This window comes from Stegastes partitus, unplaced genomic scaffold (assembly GCF_000690725.1).
Source record: "Stegastes partitus isolate 25-593 unplaced genomic scaffold, Stegastes_partitus-1.0.2 Scaffold410, whole genome shotgun sequence".
NCBI classification, from domain to species: Eukaryota; Metazoa; Chordata; class Actinopteri; family Pomacentridae; genus Stegastes; species Stegastes partitus.
The window spans coordinates 369,903-397,359 of NW_007578141.1; the positions used below are offsets into that span (position 1 = coordinate 369,903).

General features: G+C 46.7%; 2 protein-coding genes across 4 annotated transcripts in view; both read left to right on the forward strand.

Annotated features, from left to right (window-relative positions):
- The window catches only part of bptf (bromodomain PHD finger transcription factor), a 29,521-nt gene extending 8,611 nt beyond the window's left edge, over positions 1-20,910 (forward strand). For 2 of the 3 annotated variants that reach the window (XM_008285609.1, XM_008285612.1), the window contains 26 exons: positions 1,636-1,872; positions 1,973-2,052; positions 2,345-2,697; positions 2,859-2,990; positions 3,216-3,345; positions 4,700-4,835; positions 4,956-5,252; positions 5,362-6,958; positions 7,949-8,073; positions 8,586-8,714; positions 9,132-9,282; positions 9,372-9,495; positions 9,602-9,839; positions 10,917-11,053; positions 11,153-11,264; positions 11,352-11,581; positions 11,738-12,851; positions 12,939-14,431; positions 14,532-14,614; positions 14,763-14,988; positions 15,305-15,825; positions 15,910-16,086; positions 16,245-16,437; positions 17,453-17,537; positions 17,683-17,869; positions 20,031-20,910. In XM_008285609.1, coding sequence (XP_008283831.1) covers positions 1,636-1,872; positions 1,973-2,052; positions 2,345-2,697; positions 2,859-2,990; positions 3,216-3,345; positions 4,700-4,835; positions 4,956-5,252; positions 5,362-6,958; positions 7,949-8,073; positions 8,586-8,714; positions 9,132-9,282; positions 9,372-9,495; positions 9,602-9,839; positions 10,917-11,053; positions 11,153-11,264; positions 11,352-11,581; positions 11,738-12,851; positions 12,939-14,431; positions 14,532-14,614; positions 14,763-14,988; positions 15,305-15,825; positions 15,910-16,086; positions 16,245-16,437; positions 17,453-17,537; positions 17,683-17,869; positions 20,031-20,070 — 8,327 coding nt within the window. In that variant the 3' untranslated portion in view covers positions 20,071-20,910. Of the gene's footprint in view, positions 1-1,635; positions 1,873-1,972; positions 2,053-2,344; positions 2,698-2,858; positions 2,991-3,215; positions 3,346-4,699; positions 4,836-4,955; positions 5,253-5,361; positions 6,959-7,948; positions 8,074-8,585; positions 8,715-9,131; positions 9,283-9,371; positions 9,496-9,601; positions 9,840-10,916; positions 11,054-11,152; positions 11,265-11,351; positions 11,582-11,737; positions 12,852-12,938; positions 14,432-14,531; positions 14,615-14,762; positions 14,989-15,304; positions 15,826-15,909; positions 16,087-16,244; positions 16,438-17,452; positions 17,538-17,682; positions 17,870-19,265 lie in introns of all 3 variants that reach the window. The other variant, XM_008285610.1, reaches the window with a different exon arrangement.
- A 2,470-nt stretch (positions 20,911-23,380) lies between these two features.
- Positions 23,381-26,907, forward strand: kpna2 (karyopherin alpha 2 (RAG cohort 1, importin alpha 1)). Its single transcript, XM_008285613.1, has 11 exons — positions 23,381-23,404; positions 23,628-23,746; positions 23,835-23,975; positions 24,627-24,715; positions 24,810-25,078; positions 25,168-25,262; positions 25,423-25,686; positions 25,775-26,008; positions 26,138-26,320; positions 26,424-26,573; positions 26,660-26,907. Exons 2-11 carry the CDS (start codon positions 23,690-23,692, stop codon positions 26,747-26,749), a joined length of 1,572 nt encoding a protein of 523 aa, XP_008283835.1. The 5' UTR covers positions 23,381-23,404; positions 23,628-23,689; the 3' UTR covers positions 26,750-26,907.
- Positions 26,908-27,457: the final 550 nt, after the last annotated feature.

Genomic DNA, 27,457 nt, shown 5'->3' on the forward strand with positions numbered 1-27,457 from the left:
CATGTACCGTAGCCACATATGAGGCATTTAGTGACCATCGGTAAATTGTCTGGCCACAGTTTTTAAGCTCAAAAAAATGTGTCGAGTCACTGTTGATCTTTACAAAACTGCAAAACCAGGGTATGCAAAGACAGCTACTCGTTAGCATGTGATTGATACCATACTGTACCCAGGCATGTGTGCTGGTACGGTCGTTATTTAACAGCCAATTTTGTGGTAAAGTGCATCCAACAGTGTATTTTTCATCAACTGAAAACTACATGTCCTCTAAGGAAATATTTTGAGGGACAGATTTATCATAGTTTTTTGCTAATCGGAGTTGAGTGCACAATTCAAACTTTGTTTTTGGATCAAGGCTGGCAAACCTGGAATAGTACAGGGATGATTGCTGGTGTCCCGTGTCTTTGAAGTGTATTTTTCCCTCTACCTTTGCTGTGTCCACAAGATTTAGATGTCTCTCCAAAACTCTGTCAGATCAGCGTGGCTGCTCCCTCGGGCCATCAGCGTCGTGTGTTGCTATGCTAGTCACAAACACTGTGTTGTTGCTCCCTGTTTCCACACTTTGTGTCTGTTGTATTGGCTGCCGGTCAATAGAACATGTGCACGTTCCCTAACGGAGAATTCTTCTGTGAATTCTATCGGCCTCCACGCACCGTGAAAGAAGACATTGTGGCTCTCTACGCTTGTACCTGGACACAAATAACATCTCACAGAAGGCGCTCTTTGCTCCGGCCTTTGAACGCTCCTCCTTTCTTTAAGTAGCTCCAACATTCAAGCTCTCTTGTAACACTGGAGGGGAGGGTAATTACCCTCATCCTTCCCTGTCAGAGTGTCTCTTCATTATCTTCAGTAAACATCTCATTAAATAGTAAGTGGATGTTTTCTCCTTTTATGTAATTGATGCACAGAGACCTTAAGCTGTTGCACGTCATTTTCTGCCACCCATTCTGCCCTGCTCTCACCTCAAGCTGCTGCAGTTCAGCAGCAAAATCTTCCGTTTATTTCCGATGCATTCATTGCTTGTCCTGTGCTCTATATTGTCCTCCTGCGCTCATGGTCTTGAAAAGCACGTTTTTGGCACCGTGCTCGACGGCGTTCCTGGCAGCGAACGCCACGCCACGTCTGTCACAAGCAGCTCCTTATTCTCATTCCAATTTATAGGCATTTGGGTGGGTTCCTGTTGCTCAGACAAAAGGCTCTCTGCCTGGAAGCTCCACCTGCTACCTCATCGACAAAGAGCTGCATATACATGCGAGGCTCTCTCCCGTTACAGTTCAAAGGCAGAGCTGGTGCTTTAATTTGGCTTTGCAGCAGGTGTGCAGCTTGTTTTGGGTGTGGGTCGGTGTTCCTCTCCAACATGGGTTTGGGTTTATAACTGGATTGATAAAGAATCATTCACTTATTTTTAAAATAACAGTTTGATGATGATAATACCAAGATTTTACACCTTTTGCCATCAAAGATAAGCTATACTGAGAATTTTGTGATATTTTGTTATTAGTGTTGTGTGTAGCTGTCTATTCTTTTTTTTTTTTTTTAGTTGCATGTAGTAACGACTTTTAGTTTCACTCCAGCTACCTCTGATACTTGTTTTACTGTTTCCTGTACTCAGTCTTTCTGACTCTGTTCTTCCAGATGAGGATTTGAAAGCGGAGTCTAGCAGTGAAGTCGTCCACCCTGATGACTCGCAGGCAGCAACCCAAGATCAACAACCACAGCAGCAGCAGCAGCAGCAGCAGCAGTCGTCATCTCAACCAGAGTCGAGCGGCGGCAGCAGCCAGGTTTCTGCATCTGGAGGCCTCAAGAAACCGGACCCGCCCGACTTGGCTGATAGATCCTCCCAGTCCTCTTTCACCAGCCAGGATGGGACAGGTAATCACTACTGGGGCTTGTTAGCGCTCATAAACTGAAACACTACGCCTGTCTTTGGTGTGCTATCAGTAGACCAACACTTTTGCTTTCTGAATGACAGAGGAGTATAATGACCGGCTCAAGAACGAGAAAGCTGCAGGACGGGAATCAAATAACCAAATGCCAGGAGGCAGCAAAGAGGTATGGTTTTACTTTTGTTTGACTGAAGCCTGTTGAAATGTAAAGAACAGTGATGACTGCATGACGTCCATAGCACCTCCTATCTTGTATTTATTTATGCAAAGTTCCTATAAAGACAGACTGCACTGAGCAGGCTTATTTCTACCCATGCACACACATTATACCAGCGTTGATGAAGCAAAAAACATTTAGCAGAAACATCGCCCATGCTTGCCTTTTATTGTAGCAGCACGACAAATGTCTAGATCTGTGTTTATTAAAGCTGCAGTTTTTGCCTCCTCTCATGTTCCAGTCGTCTCCCGTTTGCTCCGACGGCGAAGCTTCGCGTCTCAGCTTCTTCAAAAGGGACCTGGCGGTGAATCTGAACAACTTGTTCAAACTGGGTCAGGAGGGTAAATACAGGGTCTACCACAACCAGTACAGCACCAACGTCCTGGCGCTGAACAAGCATCAGCACCGAGAGGACCACGACAAGAGACGCCACCTTTCCCACAAGTTCAGCCTGACCACGGCGTCAGAGTTCAAGTGGAACGGCTCCATCTACGGTTCAAGAAGTTTGACCGTCTCCACCCTGCGTCTTACTATCATCCAGCTGGAAACTAACGTCCCTGGACCGTTTATGCATCCCAACTGGGCATCACACAGGTACGCCTCAGAGAGACTTCCAACAATGTGCATGTCTTACTCTGCAACACCTGTCTGTTTGTCAGTTAGCACATTATATTTGGATGTGAATGTCACGAGTTTCCTTCAGAAATAATGGGAGAAACACTGCGGCTCATACAGTTTGTGTTTTGTTTTTGTAGGACCAATTGGAACAAAGCAGTGCAGATGTGCAGCAAGGCCAGGGAGTTTGCTCTGGCCTTGGCTATACTGGAGTGTGCCATCAAACCCGTGGTTATGCTGCCGGTATGGAAGGATTCTCTCGGACACACGAGGTAAAGGAAGAACAAAACTGGCTGCAACTGTGTGTTTTCTACATGAACACTATTGTATAACTCACTTATCGTGCTCTCTGGAGGACTAAACAGGAACCAGTTCCTCTTTATGACCTCTAGTAATTTCCTTCAGCTGTTTGAAGTACACAAGCAGGACTCCTCATTTCATTTTCATCTCGGCTGAATGCTGCATGGTGTTTTGTTTCTTTTTTTTTTTTGCTTCAGGCTACATCGCATGACCTCCATGGAGCGTGAAGAGAAGGAGAAGGTGAAAAAGCGAGAGAAAAAGCTGGAGGACGAGGAGACGCTGCAGCAGGCCACTTGGGTGAAGTACACCATCCCCATCAAACACCAGGTAAAGCATCGGCGTCCTTCATCTGTAATTCAGCTCAGCGTGTTGCCGGGGAGGCTTTATGCCGTACATACTGATCTAAACCGGCAGTTCCCACATTTTGTTCAAGCTTTTTTAGAAGTTCTCCCACCACTCTGTAACTTCAACATCGCCACTCATGTTCCGACGGCATGTTACTTACATGTTACGCAAATGTTTTTCTGGGACTGTTATCCGCTTCTGAACTCTACAAGAAAGTGTGCCAACGCTTATCAGAAGAGTTAAAAGATGTGTCTGCGATGAGCTTCACAACAGATACCTGGAGCGCTGACGTACGCCTACCGTAGTTTTTGAGTTTAGTCGTACTTGTACACTGGTTGGACATGAGTTGTACACCTCACCGTCTCCTGCAAGTGCACGGTTATACTTTCGATAATAAATAACAGTTCAGTCCATTTTTTTATGCGTATTTCTTTGTTAAGCTTTAGTTCCCAAAGCAGGAAGGCAGTTTTCAAGCTTAGCCTGATGTTGCTGTACTCATAAAGGTGATTTCCTGTCTTGTGAGGAATACAGCTTCATGATTTATGTCATTGGTCCATTTGAAATGGAGGAACAAAAGGACAATAACTTCTTGTTTAACTGTACACTAAATTGTATAATTCATCCCACACCCACCCAACCGGTCGAGGCAGATGGCCGTCCCTCCCTGAGCCTGGTTCTGTCGGAGGTTGTTTTTCCCCTGTGGGGGTTTTCGGTTCCTTCCCGCTGTTGCGGACTGCTGAAGCTTATAGGGAATCCAAATGTTTTGGATTGTTGGGTGTAACTGCCTTTGTTTTGCGCTAACAGATGACTTGTTGTTGTAAATATGCGCTATACAAATAAAATTGCATTTACGCTGGTGTCAGATCAGGACTTGTAGCAGTCGTATTAAAAAATTAGTACTGGGGCTGAAAAGGTGCATTCCTAATTGCTAGAGTATGTTTTCATCCTGGTTTAGGTTGTCAGTCATTACTTTTAATTTTCTGTTATATTTCTCTGTTTTAAACCAATTTTCTTGCACTCTTAATTGCAACCTGTACTAGAAATCTTAATTTTATTGTTTTAAATCAGTTGAGTTTTTGCACAATCCCTTCATGTGGCTCCTGGGGTTCCAGTTCCTCTGGTTGACATCAGAGACTCTCAGAAAGAGTCGGTCGGTGCTCTGGTGATGTGGTGCGCTGAAAGGCTAAAGAAGTGTGTAGTGGTGAAGTGCTGATGTTGTTGTTCAGGCTGCTTTACAGTCAAAGATGTAGTTCCTCAGTTTGAATGTGTGTAATTGTTCTCTTTAATGATTGTGGTACTTTGTCATTATTTTCTACTCGTGTGTTTGTAAATGCAGGTGTGGAAGCAGAAGGGGGAGGAGTACAGGGTGACGGGTTACGGTGGTTGGAGCTGGGTCAGTAAAACCCGAGTGCCACGGTTTGTTCCGAAGCTACCCGGGAACACAAACGTGAACTACCGCAAAGAACTGGAGGGTAAGACCAGAACTCAAGTCATTTCCCAGCGGAGCTTCGTTTTATTTTTGTGAATTTATTCTTCTTGCTGCTGACACTCTGCTTTCATAATGATTTTTTATTTTTTTGTCTTCATTGCAGCTAAATTGAAAAAGGAACATGCAACAGCTTGCACAAAGAAGCAGAAGAAGTTGATGGAGATGGATAAGCAGACTGTTCAAAACGCAGCACATGAGGACGAGAAACAAGCCTCGGTTACTGTGGCGTCTCAGAGCACTTCATTAGAGGACGACGGCAAACCTCAGACCTCTGAAGAGGAGGAAAAACCTGCAGAAGAGGAGAAGCAGCAGGAAAAAAATGTAGAAGAAGAGAAGAGAGAAGACGAACACTCGGAGGTGGACTCCTCCCTCGAAGCTGCTGTTTCAACTGACAACAAAGGTAAATGTTTGAAATTAAATGTCCTCTCCTTAATCTGTGGATTTTCCTTGATTCTATTTGTGAACAACTGTTTAAATCATCCACTGACCTCTGTGATTCTTTGTCACAGATAAAGTTGAGAACACCGACCCTCCCTCACCTGCTGTTCAACCTGCAGAGGAAGAATCAGCCCAGATACCTGAACAGCCCAAAAAGGACGAGACCGCAGCGTCGAAGATCTTCTACGACGTTGTGAATGTCAGCGAGGGCTTTCAGCTGAGAACAGCTTACAAGAAGAAGGTGAAGCCGTCCAAACTGGACGGGCTCTTGGAGCGACGGGTGAAACAGTTCACCTTGGAGGAGAAGCAGAGACTGGAACGGATGAGACAGGCAGCCCTCCTGTCCAAAACGGTTGCCACGAAGCCCGCCTCTGGGGTTAAGATTGAAGGATCTGCATCAATCAAACCGCAGCCTGCTGGGACCCCGTGTGTTAAAGTAGAGGAGAAGGAGGAGAGCCTCCAACTGAAAGATCACGTTGTTAAAAAGCTTGACTTTGAGCAGGAACACACTGGGGCAAACACGGACAGCTTGGATGTCAAATCAGACATCACCGTACCCAGCCATAGCAACCAGACGGAGCTAAACGCTGTGCATGGCAACGGCGGGGAGGCCTGCGCCCATAAGGAAGTGAACGGAGGACCTTTAGCAAACACTGAACTCAACAGTAGAAACAACTGTAAATCAGAGACGGTGGAAAACAGCGAAAAACAGAAGCTAGAGGTGGCTCGAGTGGGAGAGAATGTTAAAAAACGTTCGTATGAAGACATGGAGCAGGGCAGCGGACAGAGCGACACGGAGAGCATGGAGGTGACCGACAGCAAGAGCAGTCCGCTGCAGGTGAACGGAAAAACTCTGGTCGCCTCCCCGACGGACCGGAACAGCAGCTCTGACCCGGCCAGTCAAGTCCAAGGTGACACTAAAGAGCCTGTCAAGGCTCTGATGAATGGAAACGTGTCACAGAATGACGTGCCCAACACATGCCACCCGCCTCCCCTGAAAGTCCCTAAATTAGAGAATCACGTCGGAGAGAAAGAAGACGCTCTCAGTAAGAGTGAGGACGTGGCCATGGACGGTGAGGGGCCCGTGCCTGCGAAGCTTCAATCCTCAAGCTCTTCTTGCCAGAACAGTAACAGTACAGACAATTGCACTAATAGTGAAGGTTTAAAGACTTCCATCACCTCTAGTATCGCCACCACAGAGTCTCAAAACGCCCTCACAGCTGGCGCCTCCAGCACCATTAGTCGGCCTAATGTGACGTCTCAAGCAGTAAGTAGCGCTTCCTCCGTCAGCACCTCCCAGCCCAGCTCCGGAGCGCTCGCATCCCCGAAGACTAAAGTTCCCACCGCCGACGCCAAAACGAGCTCCTCTGGTTCCACGTCGAGCAGCGCCATGACGATTAGTAAAGAGTATTCCACCAGGGACCGCGTCAGCCTTCTCAGGTTCTCCAAGTCCAAGAAGGCCCGCTCGGGCACAGCTTTGCCTTCCTACCGCAAGTTTGTTACCAAGAGCAGCAAGAAGAGCATCTTCGTCCTGCCAAACGACGACCTGAAGAGGATGGCGAGGAAGGCCGGCATCCGGGAAGTGCCCATCTTCAACTATAATGCCAAGCCTGCCCTGGATATTTGGCCGTACCCGTCGCCTCGGCCCACCTTTGGGATCACGTGGAGGTCAGTGACAGATTCAGACACTTGCAGGGTTAAACCTGGCATTTGTATTCTAGAGACCTTCTTTTGAATAATGGACACTAATGAATGGGCTGGGGTGTTTTTGTTTGTTGGCTGCTGTTTTGTTTTTGTCCACGTTGTTTTTACACGGCAATAATAAGACGTTTTTCCTCTCATGAGCACAGTATTGTTTTACCAGGATTAGAGTGTGTATGTAAGCAAGCAAAGTGTGACACAGCCAGACTTTCTTTGAGTCAGTGACAAAAACTAGAGCCTCAGTCAGAGATAACGAAGGTGGTTATCAACCTTCTTTGTCAACTTGAGAGAAGGCGTGACTCCTCTTCTGCACAAAATGGAGTAATGTGATGTATTTATTTTACCGACCAATGCAGCCGCTTGTCTCTAACATGACAGCTGCACATTAGAGCTTAGAAACTTCAAACTTAATATATTTAAACATATTGTATTGCAGTGCAGTTTGGTCTGACGTAATGCAGGATATCACTTTATCTTTTGGCCTAATCAAAGTGAAACTAATGCTACTGATTGAGTGATCTCTGTAATAAATACCAGTAGAATAATCCATTCTGAATCTATGTTCTATAAGCTGCAGTGAAAACAGACTTTACAGCAAATCAGGACCAAATATAATATATATATCATATTTATGTGATTTCTGCATCACCTGTGAATACATGTCGGGTTCCATGCATATATCTTGCAAGACGTACCCTGCACAGCTTCATTCGGTGGAATAAGTAATGTACAGATCAACTGGTTTGCAGATGTAACGTATTCCCTCAGCTGAGAATGTGCATCACTCATAGAGAATCATCAGGAATCGGTTTGGTTGAAGGGAGACGCTTCTTCTAGCCGATTTAAATCCAGAACTCTGAACATAACCTCAACATAGCTCGCTAACCACCTAATCTCGCCTCGTAGTTCAGCCCTCAGGAGGTGGAAATGACTCACTGGTGTCTTGTCATTGTTCAGATACCGTCTCCAAACTGTGAGGTCGCTGGCAGGTGTTAGCTTGATGCTGAGGCTGCTGTGGGCCTGCCTCCGGTGGGACGACATGGCTGTGAAACCCTCTGCTGCTGTCGGCACCACACGGAAAGGTGAGAACATCCTCCGTCTTTTGTGTTCCACTTCTTTTGGCATCTTGTCTTTGGGCCTTTGAGGAATCTTAGCATGTCAGAGCATGTGTTCATGTAGCGTTCATCTCATTCTAAAGGGACTACACTTCTTGACTGCAACCCTCTTTGTGCTTCTGTCTGACAAATCATACAGCTCAGGATAGACAGAACAACCTTCTAGACAATTTTCTTGGTTAACAGGGTGACGAGTCCCACCCACATGACTGGTTGCTGAAAATGAGCAACAGTGACGACACCAGGGACTTTCTATAAAGTAGTTTTCAAATAGAAGAAAACATGGGTGCAGCACTTTTTGCTAGGTGGCTACATGTGGCAGCTTATGTTCTTTCCTCACTCAGAACAATTCAAAGCAGAAGCGGGCGCTTAGAAAAGAAAACGGACACTCAGTGTTAGTTTGCATATCTATTCAAATGGGAAAGTAGGGAAAAGCCATTCTAAATAACTGAAGCATTGTGTTTTAATTCCCACCAAAGAAACCACGGACACGGATATCACCACGACAGAGATTATAAAAAGACGAGACGTGGGGCCCTACGGCATCCGTTCAGAGTACTGCATCAGGAAGATCATCTGTCCCCTTGGAAACCGAGACACTCCCAAAGGTAAAGCACATGTTTCTTCAGAAATATTGTAGAATTTAAAAAAAGAAAAAATGCAATTGCACAGTTGAAGAATGACCATGATTAGTGCTGCACGATTATGTCCAAAATGATCGTCACTGTTACTTTGTTCAATATTGAAATCGGCAGCATTTATCATGAGCCAGTGCAGTGCAGCAGCTCAGATGTTCTAACTGAGGTGTTCTAATGTCAGATCTACCCAAGCTGAAGCCACAGGGTTTGAACTACATTGGCTGTTTTCTATGAATGAGCAGACTCTTTAAACGTCAGTATCTCAGTTGATTGTGTTGCTTTAGTGGTGGAAAACCAAAGTTGAGATTAACACTCAGAGTGGTTGTCGAGTTTTGTCAACATTTTATGTGCATACTTAATGGTTACTGTCTTACTTTCAATGAGCAGAAACCCCGACGCCACAAAGGAAAGGCCTTCGCTCAAGCGCCCTGAGGCCCAAGAAGCAGGAACCAGCCAAGCTGACGGGGCCGATCGCTGTGGAGACGTGGGTAGCTGAAGAGGACCTGGAGCTGTGGGAGATCCGAGCCTTTGCAGAGAGGTAAGAAGCACAGCAAAACCACCTCTCCGCATGAGTGTTTTGGGAAGTTTTAGGAGAAATAATTTGCATGTTTTTCTTTGGTGTTGCAGATTGGAGAGAGAGAAGTCACAGGGTGTAGATCCCTCCAAGACTGGGACGACTCTGAAGACGGCGGAGGAAGTCAAGGCCCATCTGGAGAATCAGCTGAAACAGGCCAGACTGGCTGCCCAGCAGGTGGGAACACAGCACCTTTCACCCACACAGGTGTTCTCAGCAGAGCACGGCTTGGAGGTCAGCCAGCTCTCTTTATACCTTAAACATTCTGACATCTTCGTTTTAGAAACGTCTTGAACAGCAGAGACCTGGTACTCCTGCCACTGCTTCCACAACCACCACCTCAGCCAGCATCCCCAGCACCCCAGTGTCCACGGGCCAGAGGATCGGTCAAGTCACACCTGGAACCAAGATGGTCCTGGCCACCAAACTGGGCTCTCCAGTTTCGTTCCAGCAAGACAAGAACTTCCACCAATCTTTCGCTTCCTGGGTCAAGCAGGGTCAGAACAACAACAACAGCTCAGGTGAGCAGGTGGAGGACAGGGAGTGGTCTGCATTCATGTTCCTTTCCATCCATCATCATCATCATCAGGCAGGAGGACAAACAAAGGACCTCGTCCCTTTTTACCATTTTCTTTTTCTTTTTTCTTTTCTTTTTTTTGTATCATTTCACAGCCGTATAAAAAGTGAATCATCAGCATGACTTTCCACAACTTTTTGAGTTTTTTTTGTGTCCGTTTTCCACATTGGTGAATATAAATGGCTTGCCAAAATGACTTTGCGGCTCGTGGTGTCCACTTTGAATCCCGTGAAAATTCAGAATTCTGAAGTCCAACAGAAATACACATAAAGCCGTGTATCATCAGCATTTAAAACGTTTTATTAGCAAATTGTAAGAGCATCAGCCCCCTTGTTGACTGGAAGCGGACAGTGGACACCACAGCCGTAGACTGGCTGTTGTGGTGGCCCTTGTGGGTACACGTGACTGCAGGTGGCATGGTGTGTCTTGCAGCCTCCGCTGGCTCGGTGGTCACTGTGGCTAGCAGCATCACCACCACAGAGCAAACCTTCCAGATCGCTGGCAGCCCAGTGACTGTGGCTGGCCAAGTCCTCACCGCCAAACTGCCCCTTCCCGCTAACAGCAAGATTGTCACGCTCAACATGCCCACTACTCAAGGAGGTAGGGAGCACGAGTGTCATCCATTTCTGCTGGTTTTTGGCTCACGTTGGCCAAAATGGATGGAAGAGTGTCGTGTGAGAGGCAGCAGTGATGGAGTATTTACACTGAGCATGAATGATGCCACCAGTGTCTTTTTTTTCCCTTTTTATTGTTTTTTTTTTTTCTCACATTAGATTTAAAAACTTTCTCCGGCCAAAATCTGATCTTGTTTCTTGTTACTGATGTGTGCAGCAGGTTCTGTTTTTTCCCTTCAACTGAGTGAGGCAGATAGTTCAATCTTGTTTTTTGTTTTTTTAACACCATGCAAGATTTTTTCCAACGACACACACACAGTGCATGTTTTGCTGCTTCTGTACATCCTTGACCTGTATCTCTCTCCGTGTACACGAGCATTGCCTTACATAATCATTCTTATCGACAGGTGTAGTCCAACAGAAAGTCCTGGGCATTTTCCCCTCTGGGCCTCCTGCGAACCTCAGAACATACAGCACACTACATCCCACGACTGGCAAGATCAACCTCAGAGCCACAACCTCTGCCTCAACTACCCAACAGCAGGTCGTCCGTCTTTCCCTGAAGACTTTTCAGTTTTACCTAAAGATAATACAGACACTAAGCATGATTGCTGATGGTTTCACTCTTGGCTCTGTTTTGTAGGCCGCCGCAGCAGGAGGCCAAACACAGCCCGGCATGACGATGAACCAAACACTTACTCCATCTACCTCTGTGGGCACAACGATGATCAGAAGTCCAGCTTTGGCTCAACAAGGTAATTTTTATTCTCAAAATAAATGTCCTCAGCCTTTTTGGTCCTGTGCCTTACAAGAAATAATAAATCTTCTTTCCTTCCTTCCAGGCCAGGTTCAGCAGGCTGCCACCCCGATGGGCCGCGCTCAGCCGGCAGCTTTACCCGGTTCTACACCTGTGCAGGCAGCTTCGGCTCAGAGAGGTCCTGCACCATCACCTTGTGCAGCCAGCACGGCTCCTGGACAGCCGCCTGTAGCTTCCCCTCAGCCTCCAAGACCACAGCAGGGTCAAGTCAAACTCACTATGGCACAGCTCATGCAGCTAACGCAGGGCGCACAGGTCAGTGGAAACTCCATACATCCACAGTGTCTCGTGTTGTGTTTGTTGTCTTTGTGCCTCTTTATGAAGTCTTTTCTTTAAAGTAGTTCATACCATTAGAACAGATTGTGTCACTACAAGTTAACAGTAAGAGTCTTTTTGTCTGTTCCTCTGCAGGGAGGAAACCCAGGTCTGACGGTGGTGATCCAAGGTCAAGGCCAGACCCAGGGGCAGCTGCAAATCATCCCCCAGGGTGTGACAGTCATCCCTGGCCCTGGTCAGCAGCTAATGCAGGCAGCCATGCCCAATGGCCAGGTCCAGCGATTCCTCTTCACTCCGATGCCTCCATCCTCATCCGTTTCAACTTCAGTTCCAACTGCTGCTACCCCGACCAAACCTGCCGCAGCGCAGACCCCTCAAACCCAAATGTCCACGCCAACTCAAGCAAGACCCCTCGCACAAGTCCAGACAACTCCGTCATCGTTGGCCCAAACACAAATGACGGCTCCTCTGCCTGCCCCAACACACGTTGCAGGTCCAACACAAATGCCAAGTTTAGCCCCTGCCCCTGCCTCGGTCCCTCTGCAAACCCCGGTCGCTCCCCCACAAGCTTTAGCCCAGCCCTCACTGCAAACACAAGTGTCAGCCGTTACCCCGCCGTCCGTCCCCGCTCTGTCGCAGATATCTGCTCCCGTGTCTGCTTTGCCACAAGTTGCACCCCAGCCCTCCACACAGCTTTTATCTTCCACACCAGCCTCAGTTGCTACACAAAATGCAGGCCAGACGATGGCTCAGAAACAGATCTTCACCTCGGTCACAGCCCCAGCACAAAACCAAGCTGAGGTCCAAACTCAATCCTCCACCCTTACACCACCCTCAGCCCAAACTGCAGGTTCTGTCCCAGGGCTTGTTGCCTCCCAGTCTCAAATCCAGACACACCCCTTTAGTCCTACCACGGGCTTAACATCGACCCCTGCCCAGACACATGCCCCTGCTTTGTCCCCCGTATCAGTCAAGACCGTTAACCAAGCTGCTGCTACTACAGCCAACATTAACTCGGCCCAGATGCCCGTTTCCGCCTCTCTTCCTTCACCTGTCCAAGCTCCAACCCCCGCTCTTGCACCCGTCTCTGCTCCTGTCATAGCCGTCGTGTCCACCCACATTGCTCTCCCGTCCATAGCCAAAGCTCCAACTCAGATCCAAGCCACAGCTCCGGTTCCCCTTCACGCTGGTGTGGCCAATGCTGTTGTCACTCCAGTCACAGCCACATCCACAACACCTTCAGTGCCAGGTAGGAATGCAGACATCGTCCTCTTGTAGTCTGTGTACGATGCTTTTCTTTCCAAAAATGTGTTTAATACTTGTTCTTCTCTTGTAGCTCTAATCGAGCAGAGGGCAGCTCAGCCTCAAGGATGGACTCCAGCCTCATCTCAAGCGCTGACTCCAGTTCAGCCCGCTCAACAGGCTGCGGCTCAACCACCTGCCCTGGCCACGGTACCCGCCTCCGCCCCTGCACCCATCTCCACGCACTCCCCCGTCACCCCCCTGCCTCAGGCATCTCTGACCCCTCAGTCTCAAGCACAAGTCCAGCACCCCGCCGTTGTGTCCGTGCAGCAGATGTCTCAGATTCCAGTCTCGGCAGTGCAGGTTCATATGACGGGGCTACCGGTCTCCTCCGTTGTGACCACTGTGAGACCCACACAGCCTCAGCTCCAGCCCCAAACCCACACTCAGCTTCAGCCCCAAGCCCAAGCCCAAATCTGTGCACAGGTTCAGGTCCAGCCTTGTGGTCAAGTCCAGCAAATGTCTCACATTCAGGCGCAAGCGCATCTCCAGGCCCAAGCACACGCTCAGATCCACCCTCAAGTCAGAGTCCAGTTTCAGCCTCGAGCACAAATTCAGCCACAAGCTCAGCAGCCACCGCAAGCCCAAGTCCAGCCCCTTCCTCAGATTCAACCTCAGGTGCAGTTCCAGTCCCAAACCAAAAGTTTGCCCCAGGCCCAGCTCCAACCACGGGTCCAACCTCAGTACCAGCAGGTACACGCTTCTTTTCAAACACAGCCGCAAACCCAACCTCAGGCTCAGCAACAGCCTCAGGTCCAGCCGCAACTCCAGGTTCAGTCCCAGCCTCAGGTTCAGTCTCAGGCCCAAACACAGCTTCAGCCGCAGCCCCAGATCCAAACCCAGCTCCATCCCCAGGTTCAGGTCCAGTTCCAGCAACAAAACCAGATTCAACCTCAGGCCTCACAGCAACCCCAGGTCCACATTCAGTCACAGGTTCAAGCTCAAGTCCAGTCCCAATCCCAGTTTCAAGTGCAGTCACCGCAACAGACCCAAGTCCCGCAACAGCTTCAGGTCCAAGCCCAGCCTCAAGTCCAAGCGAAGCTCCAGGTCCAGTTCCAACCTCAGAACCAAACTCAAGTCCAGTCGCAGCCTCAGCTTCAGGTCCAGTCTCCCATCAGGCATCAACTCATCACCGTTCCAGGCCTGCAACAGCCAGTCCAGCTGCTCTCCGCCCTGCCGCCCCACGTCGCAGCTCAGATCCAGGCCCAGATCCAGGCGCAGGCGCAGCAGCAGGGTGGCGCCGTTCCCCAACAGATCAAACTGCAGCTGCCCATCCAGATCCAGCAAACTGGGGGGCAAATTCAAACCCATCAGATCCAGAACATGGTCACTATACAGGCGCCAGCAAGCGTCCAGGAGCAGCTTCAGAGGATGCAGCAGCAACAACAACAACAACAACAGCAGCAGCAACAACAACAACTACAACCACAACCACAACCAAAGAAGAAGAAACACCACGAAGCTAAAAGGGAACAGAAGGAGCAGAATCTGCAGGTTGTGAGCCCAGGGGATGGCGTCCAGAAGCAGGTATGACTCAAAGAAGAACTGAGTGATTGATGTCTGACAGCATTTATACATAAACTGTCAGGATATTGCTCATACTAAAGAAAGTTTTTGTGATTGTCAGGCGGTGGTGAAGCAGAACGCGACGGCAGAGCAGCTGAAACAGAGGAAGACTCTGGCTGCTGCTGAGCGGGAGGAGAACCAGAGGTTTGGATCTGAATAACCACAGAAATGTTGAATATAATTTACCTTGAACCCTTTAAACTGTAACTGTTGATGTACTCTGATATAAGACTGTACTGAGTCGCTCCCACAGCAGCTGAACCGAACTGAAACCGCTGTTCTCTCTCCTCAGAATGATTGTGTGCAACCAGGTGATGAAGTTCATCCTCGACAAGATTGAGAAGGATGAGAAGCAGGCAGCTAAGAAACGAAAGAAGGAAGAGGTGGTGGAGCAGAAACGCTCCAAGCAGAACGCCACGAAGCTGACTGCACTGCTGTACAAGCACAAAGAGCAGCTGAAGGCCGAAATCCTGAAGAAGAGAGCGCTGCTGGACAAGGAGCTGCAGCTGCAAGTACAGGTTGGCACATGTTCAGACTTCTCACACACGATCAAGTTTAAAGAATTTAAAGCTGGTAGGCAGCATTCTCTGGCTTCATCGGTCAACGTTTCCACACTAACCTTTCAGCATATTGTAGCATAAATCATCTGAGAGGAACTTCTGAACCTCCTCCTAGCTCTGTTACACACTTAAAACCTAGAACATGAAGAGAAATTTTAGCCAATCGCAGAGCAAAAAAAACATAGATGTGTTTTCTGCCTACTGCAGCTTTAACAGGCAACACATTTAGAGGTATTTTAGGATATAATACATTCATGTCATGTGTCCCCCTCAGGAGGAGCTGAAGCGGGACATAGCCAGGCTCCAGAGAGAAAAGGAAAAAGCCCGAGCTGCTATCGCCCAGGCTGCCGCGGCGACCGTGAAGGCAGCCGCCTCCCACTCGTCCCACTCCTCCCATCTTTCCCACTCCACACATTCCTCTCACAGCAGCCACACAGTCACCTCAGCCTCCTCGTCCCATAAACGCAAGAGGGAAGACGAGCGGGACAAAGACAGAAACAGAGACAGGGAAAGGCATCACGACAAGGACAAGAAGCGGGACCGGGACAAGGACAGAGACCGGTACAGAGACAGAGATAAGGACCGAGACCGGGAGCGAGAGCGGGAGAAAGACCGGGAGCGGGACAGACATCGAGACAGGGACCGAGACAAGGACCGAGACAGGGACAGGGACAAGGAAAGAGATTCCAGCTCATCAAAACACAAGAAGAAGAAGAAGCTGTCTTCTACCTCAAAGGATCACAAGAAGGACACCAAACTGTACTGTATCTGCAAAACGCCCTACGACGAGTCAAAGTGAGCACCGCCTCCACTCATCTGGCTGCTTTGGCAAAATGTCCACATATTAACGTGCTGGTCACTCGTCTTTTCCTCCCTCAGGTTCTACATCGGGTGCGACCTGTGCTCCAACTGGTTTCATGGCGCGTGTGTCGGCATCACGGAGAAGGAGGCCAAGAAGTTGGAGGACTTTGTGTGTAACGACTGTAAACGTGGCCAGGAGGGAGGAAGCAGCGAGGAGCTGTACTGCATTTGCCGGACGCCGTACGACGAATCACAGTAGGGCTCCTTACCCGCTACACAGCTTCACGTGTTACCGTTAGCAACCCTGCCCTGGCTGTTACAGTCTCAGAAATGCAGAGTGGTATTTATTTTGTGTGTGTGTTGATTCACCGACTCGCGCTGTGCTAACCGGGATGTGTCCGACGTTCCCTCAGGTTCTACATCGGCTGCGACCGCTGCCAGAACTGGTACCACGGGCGCTGCGTGGGCATCCTGCAGAGCGAAGCCAACCACATCGACGTGTACGTGTGTCCGCAGTGTCAGTCGACGGAAGACGCCATGACGGTCCTCACGCCGCTCACTGACAAAGACTACGAGGGCTTGAAAAGAATATTACGTTCGTTACAGGTAAGAAACCTGCGTGTACCTGTTCAGTAATACTAACTGTAACAGAGCATCTAAACTTTCTATCATACGCTTTAAAGGTAAAACAGATTCTCTTGGATTGTTTGTAACAGGGAAGATCTTTTTCTAGGATCTAGTCTAGGATTGTTGACCTTGTGTCCAAAGTGCTTTTTGAAAACTAGAAGCTAATTCCATTCAGTTGAGCTTCATTAGATCAACTTTAATGATCCACAAGGGAAGTTGTTTTATCACAGTAACACAAAATAAATAATCATATAAGAAAATTCAAAAAAGCAAGTGGGAAAAAAATAATACACAAATATCCATTATGTACAGTTTTAATCGTAGCAACTGCTTGAGTTCCTTGAGGACGTTCCACCTCTCATCCAAGAGGCTTCATCAGCTCTGACTGACTAGTTGGGAGTTCCAGATACTTATTAAGGAGTCATTAACACCTGAGTTTTAATTGGGGGTTTGTTGCTCCTCCCCCTCGTTATGTGAGTCGTTAGTGCTCCCCCTGACACAGTGGGGTTCGTTAAGGTGTTTTGTGGCTACGTGTGGATGTGCTTTCACAGCAACAAGTACCTTGAAGCAGCTTTTTTTGTTTTGCATATTCGGTATTTAAACAGCTTCACGCAATTTTTTTTTAAATTATAGGGTTTCAGTTTAAATACTACATTAAAGTGCATTAAAGTCCGAGCTTGTTGGGGTAGGAAGAACCGTGAGGGAGATCCAGCGCTCCAGGTTGCTCTGTGTCCTGGAAGTCTTGGACATTTTTCAAGACCGCACCTGGAATGAAGAGTTTCACTTTAAAATGAGCCAACATCTGACAACTTGAGTCAGTTAACAATATATTCATAGTATTAACCTCCTCATCATGCATCCTTTGGCCAGCTCTAATTTTGCTCTGAATTTATCACCAACGTTTACCTCAGTAGATGATTTGTTGTACCTGTGGTCATTATCTGAGTTCACCATCTCGGTACTCATTCATAAATTCACTTTCTAATCGTTTCAGTCTCACAAAATGGCCTGGCCGTTCCTCGAACCAGTGGACCCTCACGACGCACCTGATTATTACCGCGTGATCAAGGAGCCAATGGGTAAGACCAGACGATGGGAACTGGTTATGGTTATCTCCTTAATCGAGTTCTTAATGATACCTCCATACTGTGTGTTTCCTCTTTAACGTAGTAAACTTGTCTACGTTATCCTCTGTGCTTCACATATTTCTCTGCCCCCTCTCAGACTTCTCCACGATGGAAACCCGTTTGCAAAAGCGACATTACCACAAGCTCACCGAGTTTGTGGCAGACGTGACCAAAATCTTCGACAACTGCCGCTACTACAACCCCAACGATACGCCCTTCTTTCAGTGTGCCGAGGTGCTCGAAGCCTTCTTTGTACAGAAGCTTAAAGGTTTCAAAGCGAGCAGGTGAGATCAAGCGCCTTCACAACTCCAGACTCTGAAGGTTTCTCTCGTCGCCTCCGTGCTTCAGCCTCGACTGTCCTCACCGGCTTACTCAGAAATTCTGTCCTGTTGGTTTCATTTGTTCCTTTTTTAATTTGTGCATTTGTGGCTGCCATTTACTTTTTTTGTTTTAATTCTCTGTGCCACTAGCATGAGTAGAATGCGCTGAACTCGTAGACTAGACTTCTTTTTAACCCTCTGAACCCCGAGTAGGAGACTCGTCTTACCTGTGGAAAAAGTGCAGCCGTGGCTACAAGGAGAGGAAAGTTAAAAACAAAAAAAAAACAACCTTAAAATAACATTTCTTTTTAACTACAGTTGTGACTCGATAATCCGACACTAAATGTAAAACCTTCTTTTATGTCGGATTGTCAAGACGGAGGTCCAGATACAAGGAGGGCTTGATGCTGGAAGGCTCATTAGTTGTTCATATTCATAGTTGTTATAATAACTAGTGTATTGTTAGAACACTACACATCGCTGGATTTCACTCCTAACTGACCGGTGTGCGATTGTGCACATTCCGGCCACTTCCACCCCGGGGCAGCGCTCTGACGGGGTGGAAGTGTCCAGAACACACAGGCAGTACTTGGCTGCTGATGCTAGTTTAGTTAGCGCTCACACTTCTGTTTCCTCCATCGGTGGCGGCGGGGGAGTGGCAGATACGCTCCACCGTTACCATCCATGTTTACTTCCATAAACACTGAGCACGCTCGCTGCGTGTGACGTCGTCGTGTCCTCTTCTGCGCATGCGGGACACTTTTGGCTCGTATGAAGTTCACACAGCAGATCACATACAAGTCGCATTGAACTGGAAACGTGAAGGAAGTCACAAAGAAATCCTCATTGAGCATCAAGTCCTGCAGTGTGAACGTAGCCAATCTGTGGGATTGTTCAGTCAGATAATACGCCGTCATCCTGATTGGTGACATTAAATGTCATGTCGGAGTCACAATCCAAGGCTGTCGCTATGTTAAGGCTGTTTTTATGGGTTCTGTTGGTTTTTCCTAAAAACATGTCAGATAGCAGGTTTAGGATTGTTAAGGGTCGGATTATCGAGTCACGACTGTAATCACGGTGATTCCAGAAGCCTCCAGGTGTTACCAATACTGGAAATAAACAGTTTTACAAGCTCTAGGAAGACGTTTCACTGTGCTGAATCTCTGAGGTGTGTCACAGAGCTGCTGGGTTTCGGGGTTCGGAGGGTTAACGTTTGCTTGATGCTGCTGAAAACTCACCAGACATCAAGACGTGATGCGCGACGTGTTTCATCTGTACCGTGTATCATCTTGTGTCTGTTCACCTTTGCTGCATGCCTTTTTGATTTACGCCATCCCATTTGTTTTCTTCTTTCTTACAGATTGTCAGATTCTTAAGTGGGCCAGTCTAGCTGGAGTCTGGACTGGATGCTGGGGTCTCTAGTGATAAACTTTGTGTTCCCAAAACCAGCAAAACAAACAAAAACAAAAGAAATTAAGAAAAAAACCACACACAAACACCAAATGTGCTTTCATTCAATTCAAAGTGAACCAATTGTGATCACAGTTTCCAGTGATAATAAAGTGGCAGCCATGTTGACACGTGTTCATGATGTAATCGAGGGACATGCTTTGCTCTCATTCCAGATCTGATGATTGGCCTCAATGAACAATCAGTCCCGCCAGCGAGGTGGTGTTCAGTCGGGTTTTAAACACATTTTAGTTTCAACCTTGTATTTATTTCTGTTCTTCGGATTTGGATCTGAGAATATATAAGAACTGCCTATTTTATTCTAGAGATATTTATGAGGGGTGTTTGTTCGCTGCGTCCCCTCGCCTCAGTTGGTCGTCTTGAATGTACATAAACTTTTTATCATGTACAGTTGTTGTTAAGAGTTATCTGTCTGTTTTAAATAATGGTGAAACGAATCCTTTTAGATAGTATTATTACGATACTAACGTGTCCTCGCACAGTAACCTCAGTTCGTAGTCGCTAACGAAAGGCATTCCCGGTTTAATGACACCAACATGGCTGCTGGTTGCTATGCCGACCCCCTCCTCTCTCTTTTGCATCCTTCCGTATGCGTTTTGATCACTGTGCAGCGGTTCAATGCGAAGGCTTCTCAACTCTCCCCCTCTCTCTGTAGGTCTCATAACAACAAGCTTCAGTCTTCTTCAGCCTCTTAGAAAGCGTCGCACATTGCGCAAACAAAATGCACTTGCCAAGAATATGGCTTTTTCTGAACTGTAACTCTGTGACGGACTCCGCCTCGCCCGGCGTTTGTGGGGATTCGCTCCTCTGACTACCTGCATCCGAGGCACTCGCTGCTTTCACGGGATCGTTCCGGCAGAGCTGAACCCCCCTAATGGGCCGAACGGGACCTTTATTTTGTTTTCTTTTTCGGACCCCCGTCTTCATCAGAGGAGCGAGAACAACTGAGGCATTTCAGAAGAAAGTTTACCTCGGAGAAAAGACTCTTACGGAGCTCTCATATTTCCATGTACTTTATTTTTGATCGCAGTCTTTTTATTTTTTTCTTACTTGGTAAAAAACAAACAAACAAAAAAAAAGAAAGAAAGGAAAAACCCCTCAGGCCATCCTGGTGGTCGTCGTGTCCGATGAAAAGCTGACGTACAGCGGCTGAGTTCTACTGAGCATCACGTGTCATGAGTTTTCGTGTCTAAATTCAGATTCTCGCAGTGGAGCGACGTTCTTCTCCCATTTCCACTCATCGTTAAACGTCTGAAGCGGCATGAAAGACGGCGTGCTGGACGTCTGGACGTTGGTTAAACTCCTGTAATCTACTGAACGTAACAGTAATAAGCTATTGGAAATCAAACGCTTTGCAGTAGCGCCTGACTGACTGAGAAGGATGAAACCATGTGTTTGAAGGTTCCTGCCCTGTTTGTAAAAAAAACAACAAAAAACAATTTGTCAGATTTCGACTTGATTTCTTTTTCGTTTTTTTGTATTACAGCTGAAGAAATATTGATGTATATGGAACTTAATAAAACTGAAAAGACTGATTTCTTCCTCTTACGTGTTTGCGAAGGTGACAAATTGGAGACGTTTTTATCCAACGTTTAAACTCCGCTTTGGTGAAAATCATGTTTGTTTTTAATCTTCCTGACATGTTCATATGTTGTTTTTTATACATGATGACACATAATGAGTGAAATAAACAGTCAGCACAAGGGCTGAGTGTCTGAAGATCCTCAGTCATCCAGGTCATGAGCTCCTTGAAGACGTTCCACCTCTCATCCAAGAGGCTTCATCAGTTCTGACTAGTTGGGATGGCTCCTTAAGGATGTCAGTATGTGGAACTCCCAACTAGTCAGTCAGAACTGATGAAGCCTCTTGGATGAGAGGTGGAACGTCTTCAAGGAACTCAAGCAGTTGCTACGATTAATCTACGAGAACAAGGGCAGAGTATTTCCACCTTGAAACTGCAGCGTATTGACGACAGTCTCAAAACCACATATTCTGACTTTTGAAGTTTCAAACCTGAATGATTCATCCCGTTAACTTGAAGGATGGACGTTTCTCAGGTTTTTCTTTCTGTTCTTCAGGATCAGTCAGGAGTTTGTGTTGCTGAATGACACCGATATTACAAAGCAAACAGGTGAGCCGGTGTGCTCGATCTGCAACGAATAGGGAGGAGAGGGTGAAGTGAACTTTACAGAGCTGCACATTCTAGAAGAAGCGACAGCGTAGAGTTACAGTGAAGCCATTTTAGGGCAGGAAGGGATCATCCATCCATCATCTCTACACCTTAATCCTCACCAGGGTCATGGGGGGCTGGAGTCTATCCCAGATGACTCAGGGTGAAGGCAGGTTCACCTGGACAGGTAACCAGTCTATCACAGGGCTACACTTAGAGACAGACAACCAAGCACACTCACATTCACACCTACGGACAATTTACAATCACCAATTAACCTCAGCATGTTTTTGGAGGAAGCCGGAGAACCCGGAGAGAACCCACGCTGCACGGGGAGAACATGGAGACTCCACGCAGAAAGATCCCGGGTGTCCTCACCGGGACGCAAACCGGCGACCTTCTAGCCATGAGGCAACGGTGCTGACCACCGAGCCACCTTGCAGCCCAAGAAGGGATTCTCTTCATAGAAAAACCTCTAAATCTTAAATCATCAGCGGCGGAGACAATATCAATCAAACTTAAGTTACCTCTATTTTTGTCATGTCATTTCTTTTATAAAGTTATATTTTTGGCCTTTTGTTTTGACAGAACAGTAGAGAGAAAGACATGAAAGTAGGGAGAAGCATGGGAGAGGGACCTGTAGCAAACGGCCATGGGCTGGATTCAAACCCATGACCTCTGCGTCGGGGACTATAGCCACAGTACATGGTCACCAGCTCAACCAGTTGAGCTATAGCGGCGGCCCTGTCGGGTCGTTTCTACTGAGTCAAATCCACTCAACTTCAGTTTGACTATCTCAAGCAAACAACAAAAAGATAAGTTTTCTGAAAATCTACAAAAATTGAGTCATCTGTTTTCACAAATGAAGTAGGAGTAGCATAAAAAATAATCCTGTAATTATTAATCAATTATTTGTCTATATTAAATAAATAACCAACTATTTTGATAATAAATTAGTCAGCTTGACTCAAATAGTGAATGTGATGTGAATATTTCCACATCTCCTCTATGACAGTAAACTTTGTGTTGTGGACAAAACATTATGGACCATCTCTCATGTTAGAACACACTGATTACCATTTTTCTCACATTTTATAGACCAAACAACTGATTGATTAATCAGCAAAATAATCAACAGATTAACAACAAAGAAAATAATCGTGTTTCACCAATAAAACAAACAAACAATAATAAAGTTAGGAACAGTTTTCCAACTGAATGATTAGTTAATGAACAAATTGACAGAAAACAAATCTGTAAAAGATTTGATAAATGATTATTAACTTGCTGTTTCTTTACATACAAATATAAGCAAATATATAAGTGAATAAATACTGGTTCAATTGATTTATTTTTAAATGATTTCTCTCCTTTAAATCAATCAAACATTATATTTAAAGCCATCATTAGGAGAATTAGGAAATGATTCCTCATTTTCTGATATGTTGTTGATGGTTAATCAAGAAAATAACGATCAGATTTATTGGTAGCAACTTTTAAGAATGCTATCTGATAAAGACAACAGCTTTATTCGTCTAGATTGAGTATTAATTAAATATATTTTTGCATTAAATAGAAGTCTATTTGAGGCGTGGTCTGCGGTAAATCATTTCCCTTGAGTCGTACCATTTGACTGGACAAACACTATTCAAAAATGCTTGTTGCTGTGGAGATCTCGCGATGTTTCCTGCGGCAGTGACGCTGCTTCCTGTGCCGCATGTGATTTTTTTTCAAACCGTCCAATCAGCGGGGGCGGCCGGACGCTCCAGCTCGAACTGGCCAATCAGAGGAGTTTGTAGCGGGAATTTAAAGGTCTGTGCAGCGTTTCGTCGCCACCACAACTTCTACTCGAGCGAGAGGTGAGCATTTTAACGGCTTTAAAAGAAATGTCAGGCTAGTTTTTTGAAAAATAGCAGATTTCCATATTTTCTCTGGGCTAGCTGCTGTATTTCCAGCTTTAGATTCCCGGTAGTAGACCTGTTTTAATGTCAAACGTGAAGTCCGGTTAGCTTGACGTGTTTGTCATTTCTGTTCCAAAAGACTCACGAGGCATCAGCTAAACTTTTTAAAATTTCTTTACAGGAAAACACAACACAAGACTTTATTTTTTTCACTGCTGCTGAGCTCCTGTGCAACTTGAAAAAATGTCCGAGAACGGCGCTCGTCTGAACAAGTTCAAGAACAAAGGCAAAGATGCCAACGTGAGTATTTAACAGGTTAGCATCGTGTGGCTAAGCTAAGCTAAACAGGTGTGGATGTGTGACCCGGTCTCGTCTGACGTGAACGCAGGAGCTTCGCCGCAGGAGGGTGGAGGTGAACGTGGAGCTCCGCAAGGCCAAGAAGGATGACCAGATGTTCAAAAAGAGAAATGTGGCCGCGTTCCCCGACGAGGCCACTTCCCCTCTTCAGGAGAGGAACCAGAACTGCCAGGTGAGGCTTTAAATCCATTTAAATGCAGGTGATGGCTGCTGGTGTTGAACCGTTTAAATGCTGTTTGTGGTGGTCTCACATCTGTCGTCCTGTCCTTTATAGGCGGAGGCTTAAAAATAGACTTAAAAAATTAGTTTATTCATCCTGGTTGGGGATAAAATGCTTTGTCCTTACATTAATGCAATACAAAATCAAGTTTTTTTCTGCCTCATAATGGCCACACAGGAAAGAAAGCACAAAAACTCCACGTACAGTAAAGGCACATGACAGATCTGTGTTTTCCTGTTATTTCTGACCATTTGATAAACAGAAATATCTATTAATTCTGCATAAATATAACCTTAGTAAACAAAACTGGTTTAAAAAAGAAAAAAATAATTCTTACTTCATTTATTTTGCTTTTATCTAAAACCTAAAAACAAAAGAAGCACCACAGAACCTGTTTAGGAATTTCTCAAAGTTACACCAGCTGCTTTTGTCGTGATGAACAACTCTAAATCAGAAGACACACATGGTAAATGCAGATCAATATAGTTTCCACTACACTCATAAAGCTACAGGGACATTTCACTTGTTGCATATCCTGTGAAGCCTTTGTGTTCGCCTCCTGTGGTTCCTTTAACCCACTGCCTATTCTCTGACTGTTTGCAGGCTTTCAGGCAGTGGACAGTCGAGGAGATCGTGGCGGGACTGAACAGCGGTACCACCGAGTCCCAGCTCCAGGCCACTCAGGCTGCGAGGTAGTAACTGTTCATTAAAGAGCACTGATTACTGCACATTTAAAATCCACTCCTTACAGCCGTAATGACTTTGATTGTGTCCTCCTGAATGCAGGAAGCTGCTGTCCCGTGACAAACATCCTCCCATTGACCAGATGATCAGCGCCGGACTGATCCCGAGGTTCGTCTCCTTCCTGGGGATGGCAGAGTGTCCTCCGATCCAGTTCGAGGCGTCCTGGGCTCTGACCAACATCGCCTCCGGGACATCTGATCAGACGGCTGCTGTCGTGGAGGGCGGGGCCATTCCTGCCTTCATCAGCCTGGTCACCTCCCCACACCAGCACATCAGCGAGCAAGCAGTGTGGGCCCTCGGAAACATCGCTGGTATTGACACAATATTTAGATTTTTAAGTACAATTGTGATCGTAGCCAAGGTGTGTTTGTATTCATCTGTGTTGTTCTGTCCAATGCAGGCGATGGATCGGCTCTCAGAGACAGAGTCATCAAGCATGGAGCTGTGGCGCCTCTGCTCAGCCTGCTGGCCGTCCCTGACCTGACTGTGTTCAGTGTAAGTTTCTTCTTGATGTTTGAATTTTGTGTTTTAACCACAAGACTTGTTGATGTGACCAGTTATTCCCCTTACTGGCCACTAGGTGGTGTCCCGACTCAACTGAATGTTCCATGTCCAGCACACCTGCCCCCTTTTCTCACATTTGGTTTCTTTGCAGGCCGGCTACCTGCGAAACGTGACTTGGACGCTGTCGAACCTCTGCCGCAACAAGAACCCCTCCCCCCCTCTGGCTGCCATCCAGCAGCTCCTCCCTGCTCTCATCCGTCTGCTGCACCACGATGACCTGGAGGTTCTGGCGGACGCCTGTTGGGCCGTTTCATACCTGACGGACGGTCCCAATGAACGCATTGAGGTGGTGGTCCAGACCGGTCTGATTCCTCGCCTGGTGAAGCTGCTCGGCTTCGAGGAGCTGCCTGTGGTGGTACGTAGAACGTCTCGTTTAGTGTGATGGTCAGTTCTTGTTGTGTTGTTCGTTTCGTCGTCACGCTGACACTTCCACTTTCCTTCAGACTCCCGCGCTGCGTACCATCGGCAACATCGTGACTGGTACAGATGAGCAGACGCAGGCGGTGCTGGATGCCGGGGCCCTGGGCATGTTCCCCCCACTGCTGCGCCACAAGAAGGCCAACATTCAGAAGGAGGCAGCCTGGACCCTGTCCAACATCACAGCAGGGAAGGACTGCCAGATCCAGGAGGTCATCAACGCAGGCCTCGTTCCGTACATGGTGGAAGTGCTTGTGCGGGTACGTTTCTAGTTGTTTTTGTTCCACTTGTTGGGATTATACTTTTATTTTTACCAGTATTCTGCTGTAAAAGAAAAACATCTTCAACTTTCAGGTCTGTAACTTGTCCTCTACCTCATTCCTCTGCAGGGTGACTACAAAACTCAGAAAGAGGCTGTGTGGGCAATTACCAACTTCACCAGTGGGGGCACTGTTCAGCAGGTGGTCTATCTTGTGCAAGCCAATGTGATCGAGCCTCTTCTGAACCTGCTCTCCTCTAAGGACAGTAAAACCGTCCTCGTCATCTTGGATGCCATCACCAATATCTTCTTGGTCAGTATATTGTCACACCATATTAGAAACAACACATCTGATTAGTTTGTGTATTTATAGGTAGCTGGGTTGTTGTGTAATACTTCTTGTGTTTTGTCGTCAGGCCGGGGATAAAATCGGCGAATCGGACAAGCTGAGTCTGATGATTGAAGAATGCGGTGGACTGGACAAGATCGAGGCGCTGCAGGCTCACGAGAATGAGACGATCTACAGAGCTGCCCTCAACCTGATCGAGAAGTACTTCTCAGAGGAGGTAGGTGGACGATGCTTTAACTGACTTTAAACTCTTTCTCTGTGCCCAGGAGTGTTCTTACAGTTTTTTTTTTTTTATGTTTAAAGGACGAGGAGGTTCAGTCTGTGGCCCCAGAAGCAACCAACGATGGCTACGCCTTCCAGATCAGTGAAGCCCAGAGCACTTTCAACTTCTAGACAACTTTCTACCTCTACTGTGAACTGTACTCGTTCCTCCTCGCTACTGTTTGTCCCTTATTCATGTACTGTTCTTGTATGTGTTGTACATACTGTTTTAACACGGCTGATTAAACAAGTCTGTAAATAAAGTTTTTCGATCATGTGTGAGGATTTAATTCATTGCCGTCATATTTATTGCTCTTAAGTCAGTGTAGATTCATACAGAGAATGGAAGGAGTGTAGATGGAGGTAGTTCTAAACAGCCTTACCGTAGATATCGAGTTAGGCTTTAATGTAGTTATGGTTTTCAGGAATGAATGATGATTCACTTGTGCATGTCGACGGGAGCCTGAGTCTAACTGGAGCTGATTCCCAGCACAGTTTGACCCAAATCCGCTCTCCCAAAACTAAATCAAGCAGATACATTGACCCAAATGTGGGCTCTGTTCAGCCCTCTACCAGCGAGCGTATAGTTCACAGTGTGGTTCTGACGTTTGCCCTTTAAGAGGGAAGATTAAGAATTATCGGAGCAGTACTGCTAAAGAGTTGACATTAGATAAATTGCTGCTCGCTGTTGTGGTTTCTAGTGGCAGAAAATAACAAATAAATCTACCAAAGTGAGGTACTTGAGCACAGTTTTGAGGTAATTGTCTGCTACCTTTTTACTGCGTTACAGCTTTAGTTAGTATTTGAATTAAGATTTTAAACAACTGATAATTTAAGAAG

Excerpts from the sequence above, each read along its gene's own strand:
- kpna2 (XM_008285613.1), top strand. The coding sequence starts at position 23,690 with ATGTCCGAGAACGGCGCTCGTCTGAACAAGTTCAAGAACAAAGGCAAA. Across the intron at positions 24,716-24,809 it reads CAGGCCACTCAGGCTGCGAG|GAAGCTGCTGTCCCGTGACA; the intron begins GTAGTAACTGTT and ends TCCTGAATGCAG. Across the intron at positions 26,321-26,423 it reads CCATCACCAATATCTTCTTG|GCCGGGGATAAAATCGGCGA; the intron begins GTCAGTATATTG and ends TTTTGTCGTCAG.